General features: G+C 45.5%; 1 protein-coding gene across 2 annotated transcripts in view; it reads left to right on the plus strand.

Annotated features, from left to right (window-relative positions):
• Window positions 1-9,656: 9,656 nt before the first annotated feature.
• Nqo1 (NAD(P)H quinone dehydrogenase 1) overlaps window positions 9,657-20,657 on the plus strand; it is a 28,568-nt gene continuing 17,567 nt past the window's right edge. Inside the window, exon 1 of one of the 2 annotated variants that reach the window (XM_045157848.1) lies at window positions 9,657-9,885. In XM_045157848.1, the coding sequence (XP_045013783.1) occupies window positions 9,879-9,885 (7 nt within the window). In that variant the 5' untranslated portion in view covers window positions 9,657-9,878. The remainder of the gene's footprint in view (window positions 9,886-20,657) is intronic. The other variant, XM_045157842.1, reaches the window with a different exon arrangement.

The following is a 20,657-nucleotide window of genomic DNA, read 5'->3' on the forward strand; positions in this document are numbered from 1 at the left end:
AAGAGGGTCCTAAGGGGATTGGTGTGTTCAAAGCACTTAGGGAGATAGTCAGGTGATCCACATAGTGACATGAAGAGGGGCCCAAGGGGATGGGCTGCGTGAAGGCTGCTGGCTGATAAGGAGTTTCCTAGGTAACTGGCCAAAGGTCACAGGGCTGTGAGCAAGCCTAAGTCTCAGGACATTCAGGTGTCCTGGTCTGGGGGGAGTGGTCTCCTGTAGAGGCCCTTAGCCATGCTTGACAGCTCAGGCCCATTTCCTGAAGGCTGCAGTCTGGCAGTGCCCAACACCTGAGGACCAAGTATCTAGATTATTTTTTGCTAGAAATTATAAGTATTTCACAATAAAGTACAAGTACACTATTTCCTTAAAATTTATTTGTTTATTTGTATTTGTGTGCATGTGCACTTGCCACTACAAATGCCCATCCACCTTCATATGAATGCATAGGGAATTAAACCTGGGAAGGCAGGCTTTGCAAACAAATGCCTTTACTTACTGAGCCATAACCCCAGACACGTAAATATTTACTGGAGAGAGAGAGAATATGGGCATACTATGTTTTCTTGCTGTTGCAAACAGACTCTAGACACAAACACCACTTTTTGCATCTGGCTATTCATGGATACTGAGGATTCAAACCCAAACTGGCAGGCTTTGCAATCAAGTACCTTTAACCACTGAGCCATCCATGTCCTCAGCCTTCTTCTCTTCCACTAACCCCCATTCTAGGTAGGATCTGTCTCTACCCTAGACTGACCTGAAGTTCATGTTGTAGCCCCAGACTGGCCTCGAACTCACAATGATCCCCTATTTCAGGTCCCCAATGGGCTTTTTTTTTTTGAGGTAGGGTCTCACTGTAGCCGAGGCTAACCCAGAATTCACTATGTAGTCTCTGGGTCGCCTTGAACTCAAGGGATCTTCCTTTCTCTGCCTCCCTGAGTGCTGGGATTAAAGGCATGTGCCACCATGCCCAGCTCTATATCTTTTGTTTCTCTCCTCCACTATTCATAATTGAAATGTTGATGGACCCAATACATGCAGGTCTTGTGTGCAGGTAACAACAGTTGCACGGCTTGGCGTTTTTTTTTTTGTTGTTGTTGTTGTTTATTTTAAATTATTTATTTGAGATCTACAGATAGAGAAAGAGGCAGATAGAGAAACTCCAATCCTTCTTTCTGTTTTTTTATTTTTTTATTTTTTGGTCTCACTCTAGCCCAGGCTGACCTAGAATTCACTATGTAGTCTCAGGGTGGCCTTGAACTCACGGCACTCCTCCTACCTCTGCCTCCCAAGTGCTGGGATTAAAGGCATGCGCCACCACACCCGGCTTTCTGTTTTTTTTTTTTTTTTTTAATATTTTATTTTTCCTGGGCTGGAGAGATGGCTTAGCGGTTAAGCACTTGCCTGTGAAGCCGAAGGACCCCGGTTCGAGGCTCGGTTCCCCAGGTCCCACGTTAGCCAGATGCACAAGGGGGTGCACACGTCTGGAGTTCGTTTGCAGAGGCTGGAAGCCCTGGCGTGCCCATTCTCTCTCTCCCTCTATCTGTCTTTCTCTCTGTGTCTGTCGCTCTCAAATAAATAAATTTTAAAAAAAAGTAAAAATATTTTATTTTTCTTTATTTGAGAGAGAGAGAATGGGTGCACCAGGGCCTCCAGCCACTGCAAACAAACTCCAGAGGCATGCACCCCCTTGTGCATCTGGCTAATGTGGGTCCTGGGGAATCAAGCCTCGAACAGGGTCCTTAGGCTTCACAGGCAAGTTCTTAACTGCTAAGCCATCTCTCCAGCCCTCTTCTATTTTTTTAAATATTTGTTTAAGAGAGGGAAAGAGAGAGAGAGTATGCCAGGGCCTCTAACCACTGCAGATGAACTCCAGAGGCATGTGTCACTTTGTGCATCTGGCTTACATGGATACTAGGGAATTGAACCTGGGTCCATAGGCTTTGCAGGCAAGTGCCTTAACTGCTAAACCATCTCTCCAGTCCTTTTCTGTTTTTTTTTTTTTAAATAATATATTTTATTTTTCTTTATTTGAGAGAGAATAGGTACGCTAGGGCCTCCAGCCACTGCAAATGAACTCCAGATGTGTGTGTAGTCTCAGGGTGGCCTTGAACTCACATCCTCTTACCTCTGCCTCCCAAGTGCTGGGATTAAAGATGTGTGCCACCACACCTGGTCTTCAGACTATTTTTTGTTTGCATTCATAGCTTCAAAGCACAAGGGGATTAAGCTAAAATTTTGGCCTGGCTAGTGACAACCTAATTTTAAGCCAGGCATTTAACACCTCTCTTGTGGCCTAAGATTCTTGAAGGTAACTATCCATGCCCTGGACTATATTCTAGTTTAAAATATGGGGGGAGAGGGGCAGAAGAAATGGCACAGCAGTAAAAGCACTTGCCTGCAAAACTTAATGACCTGGGTTTAACTCTCCCGTACCCAGGTAAAGCCAGATGCAGTATCCCATGCACCTGGACTTGTCTGTAGCAGCTGGAGGCCCAGGCAAGTGCATTCTTGTGCTCTCTCTGCTTGCAAATAAGTAAATATATTTGGGGGCTACAGAGACAGCTTAACAGTTAAGACACTTGCCAGCAAATCCAAAGGACCCAGGTTCGATTCTTCAGTACCCACATAAAGCCATATGCACAAGGTACAAGGTTGCCGGGCATGGTGGCACACACCTTTAATCCCAGCACTAGGGAGGCAGAGGTAGGATGATCACGATCGCCGTTGTGAGTTTGAGGCCACCCTAAAACTACATAGTGAATTCCAGGTCAGCCTGGACTAGAGTGAAACCCTACCTCGAAAAACAAAAACAAACAACAACAAACAAAAAAACCAAAAAAAAACAGAAAGGGCTAGAGAGATGGCTTAGTGGTTAAGGTACTTGCCTGCAAAGCCAAAGGATCCAGGTTCAATTCCCCAGGACCCACAGAAACCATCTCTAATCTCAGCACTTGGGGAGGCAGAGGTAAGAGGATTCCTGTGAGCTCCAGAGATCCTCCTGTCTCCACCTCCCCAGCACTGAGACTACAAACTGCACCACCACACCTGACTTTTTTTTTTTTAATTATTTATTTATTTATTTGAGAGCGACAGACACAGAGAGAAAGACAGATAGAGGGAGAGAGAGAGAATGGGCGCGCCAGGGCTTCGAGCCTCTGCAAACGAACTCCAGATGCGTGCACCCCCTTGTGCATCTGGCTAACGTGGGACCTGGGGAACCGAGCCTTGAATCGGAGTCCTTACGCTTCACAGGCAAGCGCTTAACCGCTAAGCCATCTCTCCAGCCCACACCTGACTTTTTTAATTTATTTTTTATATTTATTTGAGAGCAACAGACAGAGAAAAGATGCAGAGAGAGAGAATGGGTGTGCCAGGGCATCCAGCCACTGCAAATGAACTCCAGATACGTGCGCTCCCTAGTGCATCTAGCTAATGTGGGTCCTGGGGAATCAAGCCTCGATCCAATGTCTTTAGGCCTCATAGGCAAGTGCTTAACCACTAAGCCATCTTTCCAGCCCAAACACCTGGCCTTTTTGTGTGGGCACTGAGGATTGAACTCAGTGCAGCAAGCACTTTACTGACAACCATCTCTCCAGCCCTCTCACATTATCTTGAATTTCTTTTTTTTGCTTTCCAGTTTCACTCAGTTCCACCCCACTGGTTATGTCATAAAATTAAGTAAGAATGGTCAAAGTGTTTTGAGACACACACTCATGTTTCCCAGGCTGGCTTTGCAAGCAAGTACCTTTAACGACTTTGCCATCTCTCCTGCCCCCAAACATGCAAATTCTATGCAGAGTAAACCAGTAAGACTAATCCTATGAGCCACAGTGATGAGGAGGGGTGGCCTGCATTTAAACTGTTGCTTTGCCCTCCTGAAATGTTGGGAACTGGGTTTTGGCTCTATTGTTACACATCCTTCATAAAGCTTGTGTCTGGGTCTGGTGTGATTTGGGTAAATGTTTATGTCTGAGTGCATGAGTTACACCAGTAGGGAGAAAATCATGAAGCAGGAAATGCTTTTATGCCAGAAAGCTACTTGCAGAGTTAGAGAACCAAGTATGGACAATGGGGTCCACTATATAATTACTTTCTTTGACCTGGTGCCAAAATTTAATTTGGAAAAGTTCCTTCATAGCAAATGGATGTCATTTCAAGAGAAATTTCAGTTTACTTAGTGTTGTAAGTCCAGGAGAGAAGGCTGTGCCGGGTGTAGCAGTGCAACTGTAACCCCAGCACTTGGAAGTCAGACAGGTTAGGAGGGTTTCAGCTGGGGTCCACATGAGGCCTCAACTCAAGAGACAGATTTATAATCCTAGCACTGGAAGACAGGAGGATCAGGAATTCATGCTCTGCCACATAAAAAGTTCAGCCAGAGCTGGGCATGGTGATGCACACCTTTAATTCCACCACTTGGAGGCAGAGGTAGGAGGATCGCTGTGAGTTCAAGGCCACCTTGATGCTACATAGTGAATTCCAGGTCAGCCTGTACTAGAATGAAACCCTACTTCGAAGAAAAGAAAAAGAAGTTCAAAGCCAGCCTGGGCTACATGAGGCCTCATCGTGGGGGGAGGAGGATGAGAAAGCCTTAAGGCAATGTAAAATATGTCAAAATTGGGGCTGGAGAGATGGCTTAGTGGTTAAGTGCTTGCCTGTGAAACCTAAGGACCCCAGTTTGAGACTGGATTCCCCAGGACCCACGTAAGGCAGATGCACAAGGGGGTACATGCGTCTGGAGTTTGTTTGCAGTGGCTGGAGGCCCTGGCATACCCATTCTCTCTGTCACTCAAAAAAATAAATAAAAATAAGCAAAAAAAAAAAGTCAAAATTCCAGCAAGAATCCAGGTGTGGTGGCGCATGCCTTTAATCCCAGCACTTGAGAGGCAGAGGTTGGAGGATTGCTGTGAGTTTGAGGCCACCCTGAGACTACATAGTGAATTCCTGGTTAGCCTGGGCTAGAGTGAGACTCTACCTTGAAAAACCAAAACACACACACAAAAAAGGGGGGTTGCTGGAGAGATGGCTCAGCGATTAAGGCACTTGTCTGCAAAGCCAAAAAACCTCAGTTCAACTCCCCAGGACCCACATAAGCCATATGCACAAGGGGGCACATGCATCTGGAGTTCATTTACAGGGCTAGAGGCCCTGGTGTGCCCATTCTCTCTCTCCCTCTCTCTCTACCTGTCTTTCTGTATTTATCTCTCTAATAATAATAATGATAATAATAATAATAATAAATCTTCCAGCAAGACAACAAAAGAAGTCCAACAGAATGGCTGTGTTCTGTGTAGCAGTGATGGTGGTGGGAGACAAGAGGGGAAGACAAGGCAAGGTTTATAGCAGAAACTTTTTCTCCCCTGACACTGAGGATCTGTTTCCTCCAGGGATACTTGGCCAGTACTCACAGGAACTGCTGAGGACAACAGATGCCCAGGTCCCCAGACAGGCCTGAAAACAGTTCTGAGCTAGTGTACAAAGTCCATCACCGCAGCCTAGAGAAGAGCACTGGGCTTTAGGGACTTCTTGTGCACACACTCGGACATTGTGTGAGTGACTAATGAGGCTGTTTGTACTTTGATGAGGAGGGGGCCTCTGGAGGATTCCCCTACTTCTGCCTTTATGTCTAGATACTGAAGACAACAAAGCATCATAGCTCTCAGTGCTGCCCAGCAGGGTGGGTGCACGGCTTTGAGGGCACTGTTCTTGCTCCAAAGGCAATGCCTGCTGTAAACATACTCCCAGAACAAAGAGCTGTTTCAAAACACACACGCACACGCACACACACACACAGAGGAATTGTTTGAGAAAGAGACAGAGGGGGATAGAGAATGGGCACACCAGGGCCTCCAGCCAATGCAAAGGAACTCCAGACACATGTGCCCCCTTGTGCATCTGGCTTACATGGGTGCTTGGGAATCGAACTGAAGTCCTTTATTTGTGCAGGAAAATGCCTCAACCACTAAGCCATCTCTACAGCCCTGATTTTTTTAAAGCTTTTATTTATTTATTTGACAGAGAAGAGGGGAGAGACAGAAAGAATGGGCATGCCAGGGCCTCCAGCCACTTCAGAACTTCAGATGCATGCGCCACCTTATGCATCTGGCTTACATAGGTCCTGGGGAATCGAGGCTCAAACCAGGGTCCCTAGGCTTCACAGGCAAGTGCTTAACTACTAAGCTATTTCTCCAGCCCTAGAATTGTTTATTTTTTAAAAATATTTTATTTAAGAGAGAGAGAGAATGGGCATGCCAGGGCCTCCCGCCACTGCAAACAAATGGCCAGGCACATGTACCACCTTGTGCATTTGGCTTTATGTAGGTACTGGGGAATTGAACCTGGGTTCTCAGGCTTCACAAATAAGCACCTCAATCGCTAAGCCATCTCACCAGCCCTGTTATTTTATTTTATTTAAAAAATTTTTTTGGTTTTTCGAAGTAGGGTTTCACTCTGGTCCAGGCTGACCTGGAATTCACTATGGAGTCTCAGGGTGGTCTTGAACTCATGGCGATCCTCCTACCTCTGCCTCCCGAGTGCTGAGATTAATTAAAGTAGTGTGCCACCAGGCCCAGCTTATTTTATTTTTTTAAAATGTTATTAGCCCAGTGTAGTAGCTCATGACTTTAATGCCAGCACCCAGGAGGTAGAGGTCAAAGGATCACAGTGAGTTCAAGGCCAAACTGAAACTATACAGTGAATTCCAGGTAAGCTTGGGCTAAAGTGAGACTCTACCTTGGAGGGGGAAAAAGTTTATTTATTCATTTATTTTATGAGGGGGAGAAACAGAAAGAGAACAAACCAGGGCCTCATTCCATGGCAAAAGAATTCCAGATGCACACACTACTTTGTACATCTGGCTTTACGTGGGTACTGGGGAATATAACCTGTGACATCAGGCTTTGTAAGCAAGTGCCTGTAACTACTGAGCCATCTCTCTCAAGCCCAGAGTTACTTATTTTTATAAATACTGAACCATTTTCTTCTTTCCTTCCTCTGTTCCTTCCTTTGCAAGCAGAGACAGACACAGAGAGAAGGCCTCTAGCCACTGCAAATGAATACCAGATGTATGTGCCACTTTGTGCATATGGTTTTACATGGGCACTGGGGAGTTGAACCAGTGTTGTTAGGCTTTGCAGGCAAGCACCTTAGCCACTAACCATTTCTCCAGCCTGAACTGTTTGTTTTTTGTTTGTTTGTTTTTGTTTTTCAAGGTAAGGTCTTGCTCTAGCCCAAGCTGACCTGGAATCCACTATGTAGTCTCAGGGTGGCCTCACAGCAATCCTCCTACCTCTGTCTCCTGAGCGCTGAATTGATTTCTTTGTTAAAAAAAAAAAATTTTTTTAAGTCAGACGTGGTGGTGCACACCTTTAATCCCAGCACTAGGGAAGCACAGGTAGGTGGACTGCTGTGCATTCAAGGCCACCCTGAGACTACATAGTGAATTCCAGGTCAGCCTGGACTAGAGTGAAACCCTACCTGAAAAACCAAAGGTGGGGCTGGAGAGATGGCTTAGTGGTTAAGGCATTTGCCTGCAAATCAAAGGACTCGGGTTCGGTTCCCCAGGACCCACATAAACCAGCTGCACAAGGGGGTTACAAGCGTCTGGAATTTGCTTGCAGTGGCTGGAGGCCATAGCAGCCCATTCTCTCTCTCTCAAATAAAAACAAAACCAACCAAACAAAAACCCCAAAAAACAAAGGAAGGGAGTGGAAACTGAGAAGTAGAGAAAGAGGCAGACAGAGAAGAGAGTATGGGCACACCAGGACCTCTGGCCACTGCGAACAAATTACACATTCATGTGCCACTTTGTGCACCTGACTTTATGCAGGTACGGAGGAATTGAACCCAGGCTGTCAGATTTTGTAAGCAAGTGCCTTTAACCACAGAGCCATCTCTCCAGCCTAGTATTTCTTTCTTTGTGTGTGTGTGTGTTTTCCTTTTTTTTTTTTTTTTTTTTTTTTTTGAGAGAGGGAGAAAAAGAGGCAGATAGAAAGAATGAGCACACCAGGGCTTCTAGTTGCAAAAGAACTCCAGATGCATGTGTCACCTTGTGCAACTGGCTTTACATGGGTACTAGTGAATTGAACTCAGATCCTTAGGCTTTGCAGGCAAGCACCTTAACAGCTGAGCCATATGGCCACCCCCAATATTGATTTTATACTCTCATTCAAGAGAAGTTAAGATAAAAACTACTCTACCAACAAGGAGTAGCTGCATATATGTCTGTAATCCCAGCTTTGGGGGGCGAATGAAGGCAGGATGACTGGGAGTTCAAGGCCAGCTTAGACTAAATGTGACCTTGTTTCACACATCCCATCATAACATTTTCATATTTTGTTCATCATCACCTTTCAGTCACATTTATTTTGAATTTTAGAAATACTAATGCATCATATATATGTATGTATGTATGCATGTATAATTTTTTTTTTGAGGTTGGGTCTTACTCTAGGCCAAACTAATCTGGAATTCACTATGTAGTCTCAGGGAGGCCTCAACCTCACAGCAATCTGCCTCCCGACTGCTGAAATTAAAGGTGTTTGCCGCCACACTTGGCTGCATTATATATTCTGATGAACAAGTTTTTCAACCTCCTTAAATTTTGCACCAGAGGTAAAATATTAGGACCCTGTGTATTATGCTCAACCTTTCTTCTGGTGATTACCTATCACTGGGAAGAATCACATAATCCAGGCTCGGCGGGCTATGTAGCAGAGGATGACCTTGAACTCTTGGCTCTACCTCCCAAGTGCTGGGATTACAGGCATTGCCAACCATTTTATTTATTTATTTGAGAGAGGGGGAGAGGGAGAATGGGTGAACCAGGGCCTCCAGCCACCGCAAACTAACTCCAGACGTGTGCGTCCATTTGTGCAATTGGCTAACGTGGGTCCTGGAAAATCGAACCTGGGTCCTTTGGCTTTGCAGCCTTAACTGCTAAGCCATCCCTCCAGCCCGGATGTGCAGTTGTAGGACACCCCCCCCCCCCGCAAGTGCAGAATATTAAGAAGGAACCAATCCATTTCCAGCCGATCAGCCCTTCCCGGAGCCTTCAGCTCCGAAGTCACCATGACGCAGCAGAATCTGACTTAAAAGACTAGTCAGCGGCTGGAGAGATGGCTTAGCGGTTAAGCGCTTGCCTGTGAAGCCTAAGGACCCCGGTTCGAGGCGCGGTTCCCCAGGTCCCACGTTAGCCAGATGCGCAAGGGGGCGCACGCGTCTGGAGTTCGTTTGCAGAGGCTGGAAGCCCTGGCGTGCCCATTCTCTCTCTCTCCCTCTATCTGTCTTTCTCTCTGTGTCTGTCGCTCTCAAATAAAGAAATAAAGAAATAATTAATTAAAAAAAAAAAAAAGACTAGTCAGCCACATCCAGTTCTTCGCCCGCACCATTCAATGCAAACTCTGCGTCTCCGGACAGAACGAACATCCCACTCTCCCCGCACAGGCCGGATGGGCAGGGCCAACCGAGCGCAGGTCTCCAAGGGCAGCTTCCACTAGGTACCTCCAGGAAGTCCCAGCCCAGGGGACAGATGAGCTGCTCTCCCACCTGGACCCCGATTCTCGAGGCCCGTCTTGGTTCCCAAGGACCTTTCTTAGCTTGCAGATCCTGGGTTTCCTCCCAGGCCCAAACTTCTCGCAGCGCTCGGGAGTGCCAGAGCCCAGCCCGCCCGGTGAGTCACCCCGCTTAATTGGGCGGGGCGGAGCAAGGCAGGATTTAAAGCCGAGTTACTGGGGCGGTCCACTTCAGACTCCTCTCCGGTTGCTGCCTCGCCGGGATAGCTTGTACGGAACAGCCAATCAGCGTTCGGTGTTACTCCTCGCCCTGCGGATCAGCCAATCAGCGCCCGGCGTTAGACCTCAGCCGCGCGCTGCAGAGCCATGGCTGGTAAGTGCAAGGGGAGGAGGATGCAGGGACTTGCCTTGACTCAGACTGAAAAAGTGAAGAAATTAGCTGTCCTGGTATGATCCTTGACTAACATCTTGGAAAAGGGGAGCTTCCAAGCCCTGCACGTGGATCCTCCCGCTTCCTCTCTTCTATGCTAAAAGCAGTTAGGAGTGCTTTGAGCTCTGGAGCAAAAACTCCATCCCTAACAAAAGGCTGGATCCAAGGCCAAGCCAGGCCTACTACTTTCCACATCGCGGTTGGCCAGGTCGTATTTAAAACGTTTTGAGAATAAGTTGATAACGTTCAAAAAACACAAACAGGCTATTTTACTTAATGTAGATTCTCGACTACGGGAGAAAAACAGGAGATGTGGAGGTACAACCAACTCTAGCCTGGCCGGCTGGCTGGCCCTAAGGACAGTTGCCATTGTTACCCTTGATTTGGGCTAACCTCACCTGGTATTCTGTTTCAATGACAGTGTTCCCACTGCTATTAAGGGGAGGAGGCTGTCCTTAGGAGGTCACTCACTTGTCTGATGCCTGACTGGCCCCCACACATCTTTGACCTGCTGTGAGCTCTTTTCCAAAGGCACTGACGTTCGAAAACGCTAAGATTTAGAAAACATTTTTTCAATTGGAACAAGAGCCTACCTTTTTGTAACTTCCTTCCTTGTAAACCTACCGTTTCATCTGAAAACACACAGAATCTAGCTAAAATCTTGTAAGTGCATGTCGGGCGTGGTGGTGCATTTCTTTAATCCCAGCCTCAGAAGGCACAGGTAGGAGGATCACCTTGAGTTGGAGGCCACCCTGAGACTACATAGTGAATTCCAGGTCAGCCTGGGCTCAAGTGAGACCCTAACACAAAAAAAGAAAAAGCAAAAAAAAAAAAAAAGAAAGAAAGGCTGGGCATGCTGGTGCCTGCCTTTATTCCCAGCACTTGGGAGGTAGAGGTAGGAGGATCAGAGATTTTGAGGCCACTCTGAGACTACATAGTGAATTCCAGGTCGCCTGAGCTAGAATGAGACCCTACCTTCAAAAAGCAGGAAAAGAAAAAAGAAAAAAAAAAAAAAAGTAAGTGCAGAGCCAGCGGTGGTGGGGAAACTTTGGGAGGCAGAGGTAGGAAGATTACCATGAGTTGAAGGCCACCCTGAGACTACATAGTGAACTCCAGGTCAGCCTGGGCTAGAATGAGACTCTACCTCAAAAAACAAAACAAACAAACAACAACAAAAAAAGTAAGTATGGAAAGAGATTACTGTTGCTGTTAATTAATCTATAGTTGGCAGGATTTCTTGGAAGAGGGCTGAGCTGTTGGTGAAACTCCCTGATGAGTTGCTAGGAGAGACAGCAGGGGAGAGCTTCGGACAGCTGTATATATGGGTGCTGTAGTTTGCCTCTGTGCTTCCTTTATCCTTGGGGGAAACATTTCAAGACCCCCAGGGGATACCTGAAACCACACAAATAGTATAGGACCCTGTGCATTGAACATTTATATCTACATACCTATAATTTAATATTTATTTCTGTATTTTGTTGTTTTTTTTCTTCAAGGTAAGGTCTCACTCTAGTCCAGGCTGACCTAGAACTCGCTCTGTAGTCCCTAGGCTGCCCTCAAACACACAGCAATCCTCCTATCTCAGCCTTCTGGGCACTGGTATTAAAGGTGTGCACCATCACACCTGGCTGTATTTTTAAAAATATTTTATTTTAATTAATTTATTTATTTGTCAGAGAAAGAAGGAGGGAGAGACGAAGGGAGGGAGGGAGAGAGAGAATTGGTGTGCCAGGGCTTCCATCCATTGCAAAGGAACTCTAGACATGTGCGGCCCCTTGTGCATCTGGCTAACGTGGGTCCTCTGGCTTTGCAGGCAAACACCTTAACCACTAAGCCATCCTTCCAACCACCCCCCCTTTTTTTTGAGACAGTCTTGCATAGCCTCAAACACATTATGCAGCTGAGAATGACCTTGAATTCCTGATCCTCCTGCCTCAGTCTTCCAAGTGCCAGAATTACAGAGTGTGCTCCACCTTGCCTGCCTAAAGTTAATTTATAAATTAGGAAGAGTAAGAGATGCTAACAATAAAATAGAACAGTTATAAAACTATTGTAGGGCTGAAGAGATGGCTTAGCACTTAAGGTACTTGCCTGTGACACCTAAGGACTCATGTTTGACTCTCCAGGTCCCACATAAGCCAGATGTATAAAGTAACACAAGCGTGCAAGGTCACACATGTGTACAAAGTGGTGCATGTGTCTGGAGTTCAATTGCAGTGATTGGAGGGTCTGTTGTGCCAATTCTTTCGCTCACTTTCTCATTTAAAAAAGCCAGTCTGGGATGGAGAGATGGCTTAGCAGTTAAGGTGTTTGCCTGCAAAGCCAAAGGACCTAGGTTCAACTTCTCAGGACACACATAAGCCAGATGCACAAGGGGGTACACACATCTGGAGTTCTTTGGCAGTGGCTGGAGGCCCTGGCACGCCCATTCTCTCTTTCTCTCTAGTTGCCTATTTCTGTACCTCTCTCAAATAAATAAATAAAAATAAAAAGTCCAATCTGTTGGGATTGCCTCAAAAACAAAAACAGAAACAAACCCCAACAACTATATTGTAGCCAGGCATGGTGGTACACTCCTTTAATCCTAGCACATGGGAGGCAGAGGTAGGAGGATCACCATGAGTTTGAGACCAGCCTAAGACTACATAGTGAATTCCAGGTCAGCCTGAGCTACAGTGAAACCCTATCTCGAAAAAAAAAAAAAAAAGAAGTGGGAAGATTTGAATTATTATTGATTTATTTTTGTTTTAGGGTTTTTTTCAAGATAGGGTTTCACTTGAGCCTGGGACTCACTCTGTAGCTCCAGGCTGGTCTCAAACTCATGGCAATCCTTCTCCCTCAGTCTCCAAAGAGCCTAGGATTAAAGGCATGCATCACCATTCCCACCTGAAATGCCTCTTTTTTTTTTTTTTCTTTTTTTGGTTTTTCAAGGTAGGGTCTCACTGTAGCCCAGGCTGTCCTGGAATTCACTATGCAGTCTCAGGGTGGCCTCGAACTCACAGCGATCCTCCTACCTCTGCCTCCCAAAACCTGGGATTAAAGGCATGCGCCACCATGCCTACCTGAAATCCCTTTTTAATTTTTTTTTCCTTTTTCTTTTTTTTTCGAGGTAGGGTCTCACTCTAGCTCAGGCTGTCCTGGAATTCACTATGCAGTCTCAGGGTGGCCTCTAACTCACGGCGATCCTCCTACCTCTGCCTCCCGAGTGCTGGGATTAAAGGTGTGTACCACCACGCCCGGCTGAAATCCCTTTTTAAAACAAGAACCCTATCTTCCCCTTGTTCTGCCACTTTCCCATCTTGTTGGCATCAGTGATATCACAAAGCTCTATGAGGAAGGTTTGGAAACCACCAGCTTTTAGATTGGCTTCAGGTGGAAGCTGATGGAAATTTGGGAACTAATGCCTCCTGGAGGCAGTGTATTGTTGGGGGCAGGTTTATGGGTATTATAGCCAGTGTCCCCTTGCCAGTGTTTGGCACACTCTCCTGTTGCTATTGTCTACCTTATGTTGGCCACGGATTGATGTCCACCCTGTGCCATCGTTTTCCAAAAGCTGCTCTTGGTCAGGTGATTTCTGCCAGCAATGAGAACCTGCGACATCTGATTCAAACCACCACAAAGTGTTGGCATTTCTGGAGGAAAAAGGGGTGGCAATAAAAGGCAAGTGTGGGGAAGGAAGAAATATTTTGAGGTTCATAGAAAAGAACTCCCCCTATCTTGGCAGTGCCCCGCACTGGGCATGGCATTTACAAAGATATGCCAGTGACTATGGGGGCAGCTCCATAGTGGGGTGCAATTATGAGGCCCCAGGCTCAGTCCCTAGCACCAAACAGAAAACGTGCTGAGCTCTGTTAGATAGGCTTGCTTCAGTGAGATACACTATTGACCACCACAAGCAGAAGCGCAGGTTGAGCGAGAGGTGCAGGTAGTAATTTAATTCCTGTGTTGCACAACTAAGCCCAGTGGCAGCCACTGAGGAAGGGCCTTCTGAATCAGCCGGCCCAGACGTTGATGGCTCTCCCTGGGACTCTTGTCTCTTACCTTTCCTACCCCTATAATGCCATTATACCCTAAAATAGTCAAGGGTAGTGGGGGTTGGGGAGATGGTTCTGGGGTTAAAGACAGTTGCTTGCAAAGCCTGATGGCCTCAGGTCAACCCTAGTTCAATTCTTCAGTACCCATGCAAAGCCAAACGCACAAAGTGTTGCAAGCATCTGGAGTTTGTTTGCAGTGGCAAGAGGCCCTAGTGTGCACGTGCATGTGTACACACACACACACACACGCAAGTAAATGAATAAAGCTTTAGAAATATGTTTAAAAAATAGTTAGGTGTTTCCATGTCTTCTTGCCTCTCTTAGGGAAATTCTGACAAATTGTAACTTGTCCCAGATCATGTTGCCAGCTAGTTCAATGGCAGGAAGGGGAAATGAAGCCTCCAAGTCCAGAAAACTCAAGTTTTGTCATGCAAGGAGGATATGGAAATTAATCATACTGGTTTACCCTTTTACTGGCAACTAAGCATGATTGTCTTTTAAAAAATATTTATTTATTTATTTGAGAGCAACAGACAAAGAAAGAAAGAGGCAGAGGGAGAGAGAATGGGCATGCCAGGGCTTCCAGCCACTGCAAATGAACTCCAGATGCATGCATCCCCTTGTGCATCTGGTTAACGTGGGTCCTGGGGAATTGAGCCTCAAGCCGGTGTCCTTAGGCTTCACAGGCAACCGCTTAACCGCTAAGCCATCTCTCCAGCCCTAAAAATATTATTTATTTATTTATTTCCAAGAAGAAAGAAAGAATGAGAGAATGAGCACACCAGAACTTCTAGCCAATGCAAACTGACTTCAGATGCATGCTCTACTTTGTGTATCTGATTTTACATGGGTACTGGGGAATAAAACCCAGGTCATTAGGCTTGGAAGGCAAGCACCTTAACCAGTGAGCAATTTCTCCAGCCCCATGACTGTCTTTTACATTTAATTTTATTTTTGGTAAGTGTTGCAGTCCGGTTCGCATTGCTGTTAGAAATCATCCAACCAAGAGCAGCTTCTGGGAAAAAGAAATTTATTTTGGCTTACAGGCTCGAGGGGAAGCTCCACGATGGCAGGGGAAAACGATGGCATGAGCAGAGGGTGGACATCACCCCCTGACCAACAGAAGGTGGACCACAGCAAACAGGAGGGTGTGCCAAACACTGGCATCGGGGAAACTGGCTATAAATCCCATTAGCCCGCCCCCAAGAATACACTCCCTCCAGGAGGCATTAATTCCCAAATATCCATCAGCTGGGAACCTAGCATTCAGAACACCTAAGTTTATGGGGGACACCTGAATCAATCTACCACAGTAAGGTAGGATTTGGCTCTAGACCAGGTTAACTTGGAATTCACTGTGTAGTCTCAGGGTGGCCTTAAACTCACAGTGATCCATCTACTCTACCTCCCAAGTGCTGGGATTAAACACGTGCACCACCACACCCAGCTATTTTATTTTATTTTATTATTTTGGTTTTCCGAGGAAGGGTCTCACTCTGGCCCAGGCTGACCTGGAATTCACTATGTAGTCTCAGGGTGGCCTCAAACTCATGGTGATCCTCCTACCCCTGCCTCCTGAGTGCTGGGATTAAAGGCGTGCGCCACCATGCCCAGCTATTTTATATTTTAATTGGTAGTCCTATGTGTGTCTTTCGCCGTCCTCTCGCCCCCCTTCCTCCTTGTCTCTCTGCTTGCTCTGGGTTGTCATTCTGTCATTGTCATTTCCCCTTCCCCCACATAATACTGTAGGTATTACAAGTAGGATCCACGTATCAGAGAGAACATCAAGGTTTTGCTCTTTATTTTGGTTTTTCAAGGTAGGGTTTCACTCAGACTGACCTGGAATTCACTATCGAGGCTCAGGATGCCTTCCAACTCACGCGAACCTCCTACCTCTGCCTCCTGAGTTCTGGAATTAAAGGCGTGCGCCACCACACCCAGCCAGTTTCGCTCTTTTTGAGCCTGGGTCACTTCTCTTAATTCTTTCCAGCTCCATCCATTTTCCTGAAATTTTCATTTTTCTGTACTGCTGAATGAAATAAAATTCCACTTTTGTTTTTGTTTTATTTTTGTTTGTTTGTTTTTTTGAGGTAGAGTCTTACTCTAGCCCAGAATTCACTAGGTAGTCTCAGGGTAGCCCTGAACTCATGGCAGTCCTCGTAGTTCTGCCTCCCACGTGCTGAGATTAAAGGCATGTGCCACCACACCTGGCATTTTTTGTTTTGTTTTGTTTTTTTCCAGGTAGGGTCTCACTCTAGCCCAGGCTGACCTGGAATTCCCTGTGTAGCCTCAGGGTGGCCTTGAACTCACAGCAATCCTCCTACCTCTGCCTCCCGAGTGCTGGGATTAAAGGCGTGCGCACCACACAGGGTTTTACTGTGTATTTATACCATATGTTCATGTCCACTCATGCGTCAATGGGCATCTAGACCAATCCCAATTCTTTTTTATTCATTCCAGTGCTGTTTGTAGCATGACTGTGTTTTAAATTTTTCTTTGCATGTGTGTGCATGTGCCCACATGTGTGTGGAGGCCGAAGGTTGAAATCATGTGGTCTCCTGGATTACTGTCCTACTGAGGTAGGGTGTTTCACTTGAACCCAGAGCTTACAATTGAGATAGTCTAGCTGGTCAGCTTACCCAAGATATCCTCTGTCTCTTCCATCCAAATGCTGGGATTACAGGCTGGTTGCCATGCCCACCTGGCATTTATGTGGGTAATAGGGATCCAAATCCAAGTTATCATATTGTATGGCAGTTGCCTTATCCACTGAGCAACTTCCTCAGCACCCTTCTTTTTAAAAATATTTTAAAGTGGGCTGGAGAGATGGCTTGGCGGTTAAGCGCTTGCCTGTGAAGCCTAAGGAGAGGCTCGGTTCCCCAGGTCCCACGTTAGCCAGATGCACAAGGGGGCGCACACGTCTGGAGGTCGTTTGCAGAGGCTGGAAGCCCTGGCGCGCCCATTCTCTCTCTCCCTCTATCTGTCTTTCTCTCTGTGTCTGTCGCTCTCAAATAAATAAATAAAAAATTTAAAAAAATATTTTAAAGTAATATTTTTATTTATTTATTAGAGACAGAGAGAAGGAGAGGGAGAGAGAATTGGTGTGCCAGGGCCCCTAGCCACTGCAAACAAACTCCAGACACATGCACCACCATGTGCATCTGGCTTACATGGGACCTGGAGAATCAAACTGGGGGCTTGTGCCTTAATAGATAAGCCATCTCTCCAGCCCCTAAAATATTTTTTAATTATTTATTTATTTGCAATCAGGGAGCGACAGAAGACAGAGAGAGAGAATGAGTGTGCCAGGGCTTCCAGCTGCTGCAAATGAACTCCAGATGCCACTTGTGCAACTTGCTTTATGTGGGTACTGGGGAATTGAACCTGGGTCATTAGGCTTTGTAGGCATAAGCCTTAACTACTGAGCCATTTCTCCAGCACCAAATTTATTTTAGTTTATGTATTTATCCATTTTGAGAGAGAAAGAGGGGCAGATAGAGTGAGAGAATGGGGCATCCAGCCACTGCAGACAAACTCTAGACACATGCACCCCCTTGTGCATCTGGTTTATGTAGGGTACTGGAGGAACGAATCTAGGTCCTTAGGCTTCGCAGACAAATGCCTTAACCACTAAGCCATCTCTCCACCCTAAAATATTTTATTTATTTGCAAGAAGAGAGAGATAAAGAGAGAGAGACAGAGAGAATGGGTGTACCAGGGCCTCTAGCCACTTCAAATGAACTCCAGACGCCATGTGCCACTTTGTGCATCTGGCTTCACGTGGGTACTGGGGAATTGAACCCTGGTCTTTAAGCTTTGCAGGTAAGTGCTTTAACCATTAAGCCATCTTTCCAGCCCTGCCCCTCCTTAAAAAAAAAGTCTGATGAGTTTCATTGATGCCCTGCTTTCACAGTTCACAATGCCATCCACAGATTCAGTTCAGCCACAATGGTGTAAGTCTTCAAGTTTTTGTTTTATGATTTCTTGTATCACAATGATATTTGCAAACAAAATTTTGGAAGCATTACAGATCCAGTCCATATAGTCAGAGTTTGTGACAAAATTAACTGTAATGAGTCTTTGTGGTGATGTTGGTGTTGGAGTGTCTCTTTGTGTGCCATTGTTGCATGTGGCAAACAGACAGTAGTGCTCCTAGAAATAGATTTTCTTTTCCTAATTTATGTCCTTTAGAATGCTTGACTGTTCCTTTCATTGCAAATCAATGTTCCTTTTCTCCCCAACTTTTTGTTGTTTGGGGGTTATTTTTGTTGTTTTTGTTTGCTCATTTTTTTTTTAGTAGTCATTTTTAATTCTGGCTTTAAAAGAAAATTTTATTAGCATTTTCCATGATCATTTTGTTTTGAGACAGGGTTTTGTACACAACCCAGGCTGGCCTCAAACTCATGGTGATATTCCTGCCTCCTGAAAGCTGGAATTACAGGAATGTGCCACCATGCTCTACTAGCTTACTTTCCTGCTATTGTTTAGTTTAGTTTTTTTTTTTTTTTTTTGAGGCAAGGTAGCCTTGTTTGGCCTTGAATTTATAGCTATGCTGCTATTTCAGCTTAAATGCTGGGATTCTAGGCATGGCCACCATGCCCAGCTCAGACTGTTTTAAAATCTTCAGTGACATATGAAACTTGAATGTCATGAAAGTCAATATCAGATTTGGGAAAAGGGAAAGAAATCAACAAATTGTCACCTTTTTTGCTCAGTTCATAGATTTAACATTTTTGGAAGAAATGTAGCCACGACAAGCTCTGGCATTTACTTTCTTTCATGTGTGGGGTATGTGTGTGTGTATTTTGTATGTGCATAGACATGTATGTGCAGTCACATGTGCATGTATGCTTTGTGGAGGCCAGAGGTTGAGATCAAGTGTCTTCTTCAATAGCTCTCCACCTTGTTTGTTTGTTTTTGAAGTAGGGTCTCACTCTAACCCAAGCTGACCTGGAATTCACTATGTATTTTCAGGCTGGCCATAAATTCACAGTGATCCTCCTACTTCTGCCTTCTTAAGTGCTGAGGTTAAAGGCATGCCCCACCTTATTTTTTACATATTTTATTTATTTAGTTATGAGAGAGAGAGTGAGAGAATGGGTATGCTAGGGCCTCTAGCTACTGCAAACAAACTCTAGATGTATGTGCCACCTTGTGCATCTGGCTTTACATGGATATTGGGGAATTGACCCCGGTCCTTAGGCTTCTCAGGTAAGTACCTTAACTGCCAAACCATCTCTCTAGCCCATGACATCTTATTTTTTTGGGATAGGATTTTTTAGTTGCAGGTCACTGATTCAGATAGAGAGGTGATAGAAGAGGCCATCCAATCAATGTTCTCCCCTGGTCTCCATATGTGCATGTATGCATGAGGCATGCTCATCTGCACACGCATGTGTATTTACCACCCATAACACACACACAAATAAACAGTGGGGGTTGGGAAGATGGCTCTGCAGTTAAAGACACTTGCTTGCAAAACCTACTGGCCTGAAGTTCACTCCCTCAGTCACCAAGTAGGCATTCTTTTTTCTTTTTTCTTTTGGTTTTTCGAGGTAGGGTCTCACTGTGGCCTCAAACTCATGGAGATCCTCCTACCTCTGCCTCCCGAGTGCTGGGATTAGAGGTGTACACCAGCACGCCTGGCTCTTCCCCCACCCCCAAGGTAGGGTCTCACTCTAGTTCAGGCTGACCTAGAAGTCAGTATGTAGTCTCAGGCTGGCCCCGCACTCACAGCAAACCTCTTACCTCTGCCTCCCAAGTGCTAGCGCCACCACATCCGGTTCAAACAGGCATTCTTCTGCAGTGGCAAGGGACCCTGATGTGCACACATACACATACAAAACACAAATAATAAATTTTTAAAAAGGTAAATAAGCACTGAATGGATTTTCAGAAAGTAAAAATTTGTTATTCAAATTTTTATATCCAAATCAGGAAACAGTGTTGCCAGCACCAAGAGGTCCCTTTTGTGTCTTTCTAGTCATTGTCAACTGACAAGGTTAACCACTGTAATGACTTCTAACACTTATGCTAATTTTTTGTGTTTGTTTTTTTGTTTTTTGAGGCAAGGTCTCACTCTAGCTCCAGTTGACCTGGAATTCACTATGTAGTCTCAGGGTGGTCTCGAACTCTTGGTAATCCTCCTACCCCTGCCTCCTGAGTGCTGGAATTAAAGGCATGTGCCACCATACCTGACTCTGTTTTTTAGCCCAGGCTGATCTGGAACTGTAAGGAAAGTGTAAGAGAAAAGCAAAAGAGAATACCAGACTTGATCTCTACAGACAGACTGTTTATTTAGAGAAATAGCAAGGGGCAGCAACTTTCCCACGGGATGAAGGCTGAAGCACTGAGCCAGGCTGGGGATTAGGTTTATATGGAGAGTCCTAAGAAACAGACTGTACCAGATGCAGTTGATAAGAAAATTGTAGCTGTTTGTGTACTTGTTCAGAATAGGCTTCTTCAGCCAGAATGTCTAAAGGGAGGATACTCAGATGGTCTTTGATCCTTCAAGGTCATCAAGGCTAAGGAGAGTACGTTAATCACGGAAGGTGTCCAACTTAGTGACGCTGAATGCCTCTGTGCTTTCTTCATTACCCACAAGCTTTAGGGATAGTTATTGACTTTTTAGTTCCCTTTGGTTTTCATAGAAAGCTATTAACCCTTCAGGAAGGCTATTAA

This window comes from Jaculus jaculus, chromosome 1 (genome assembly GCF_020740685.1).
Source record: "Jaculus jaculus isolate mJacJac1 chromosome 1, mJacJac1.mat.Y.cur, whole genome shotgun sequence".
Taxonomy (NCBI): Eukaryota; Metazoa; Chordata; class Mammalia; order Rodentia; family Dipodidae; genus Jaculus; species Jaculus jaculus.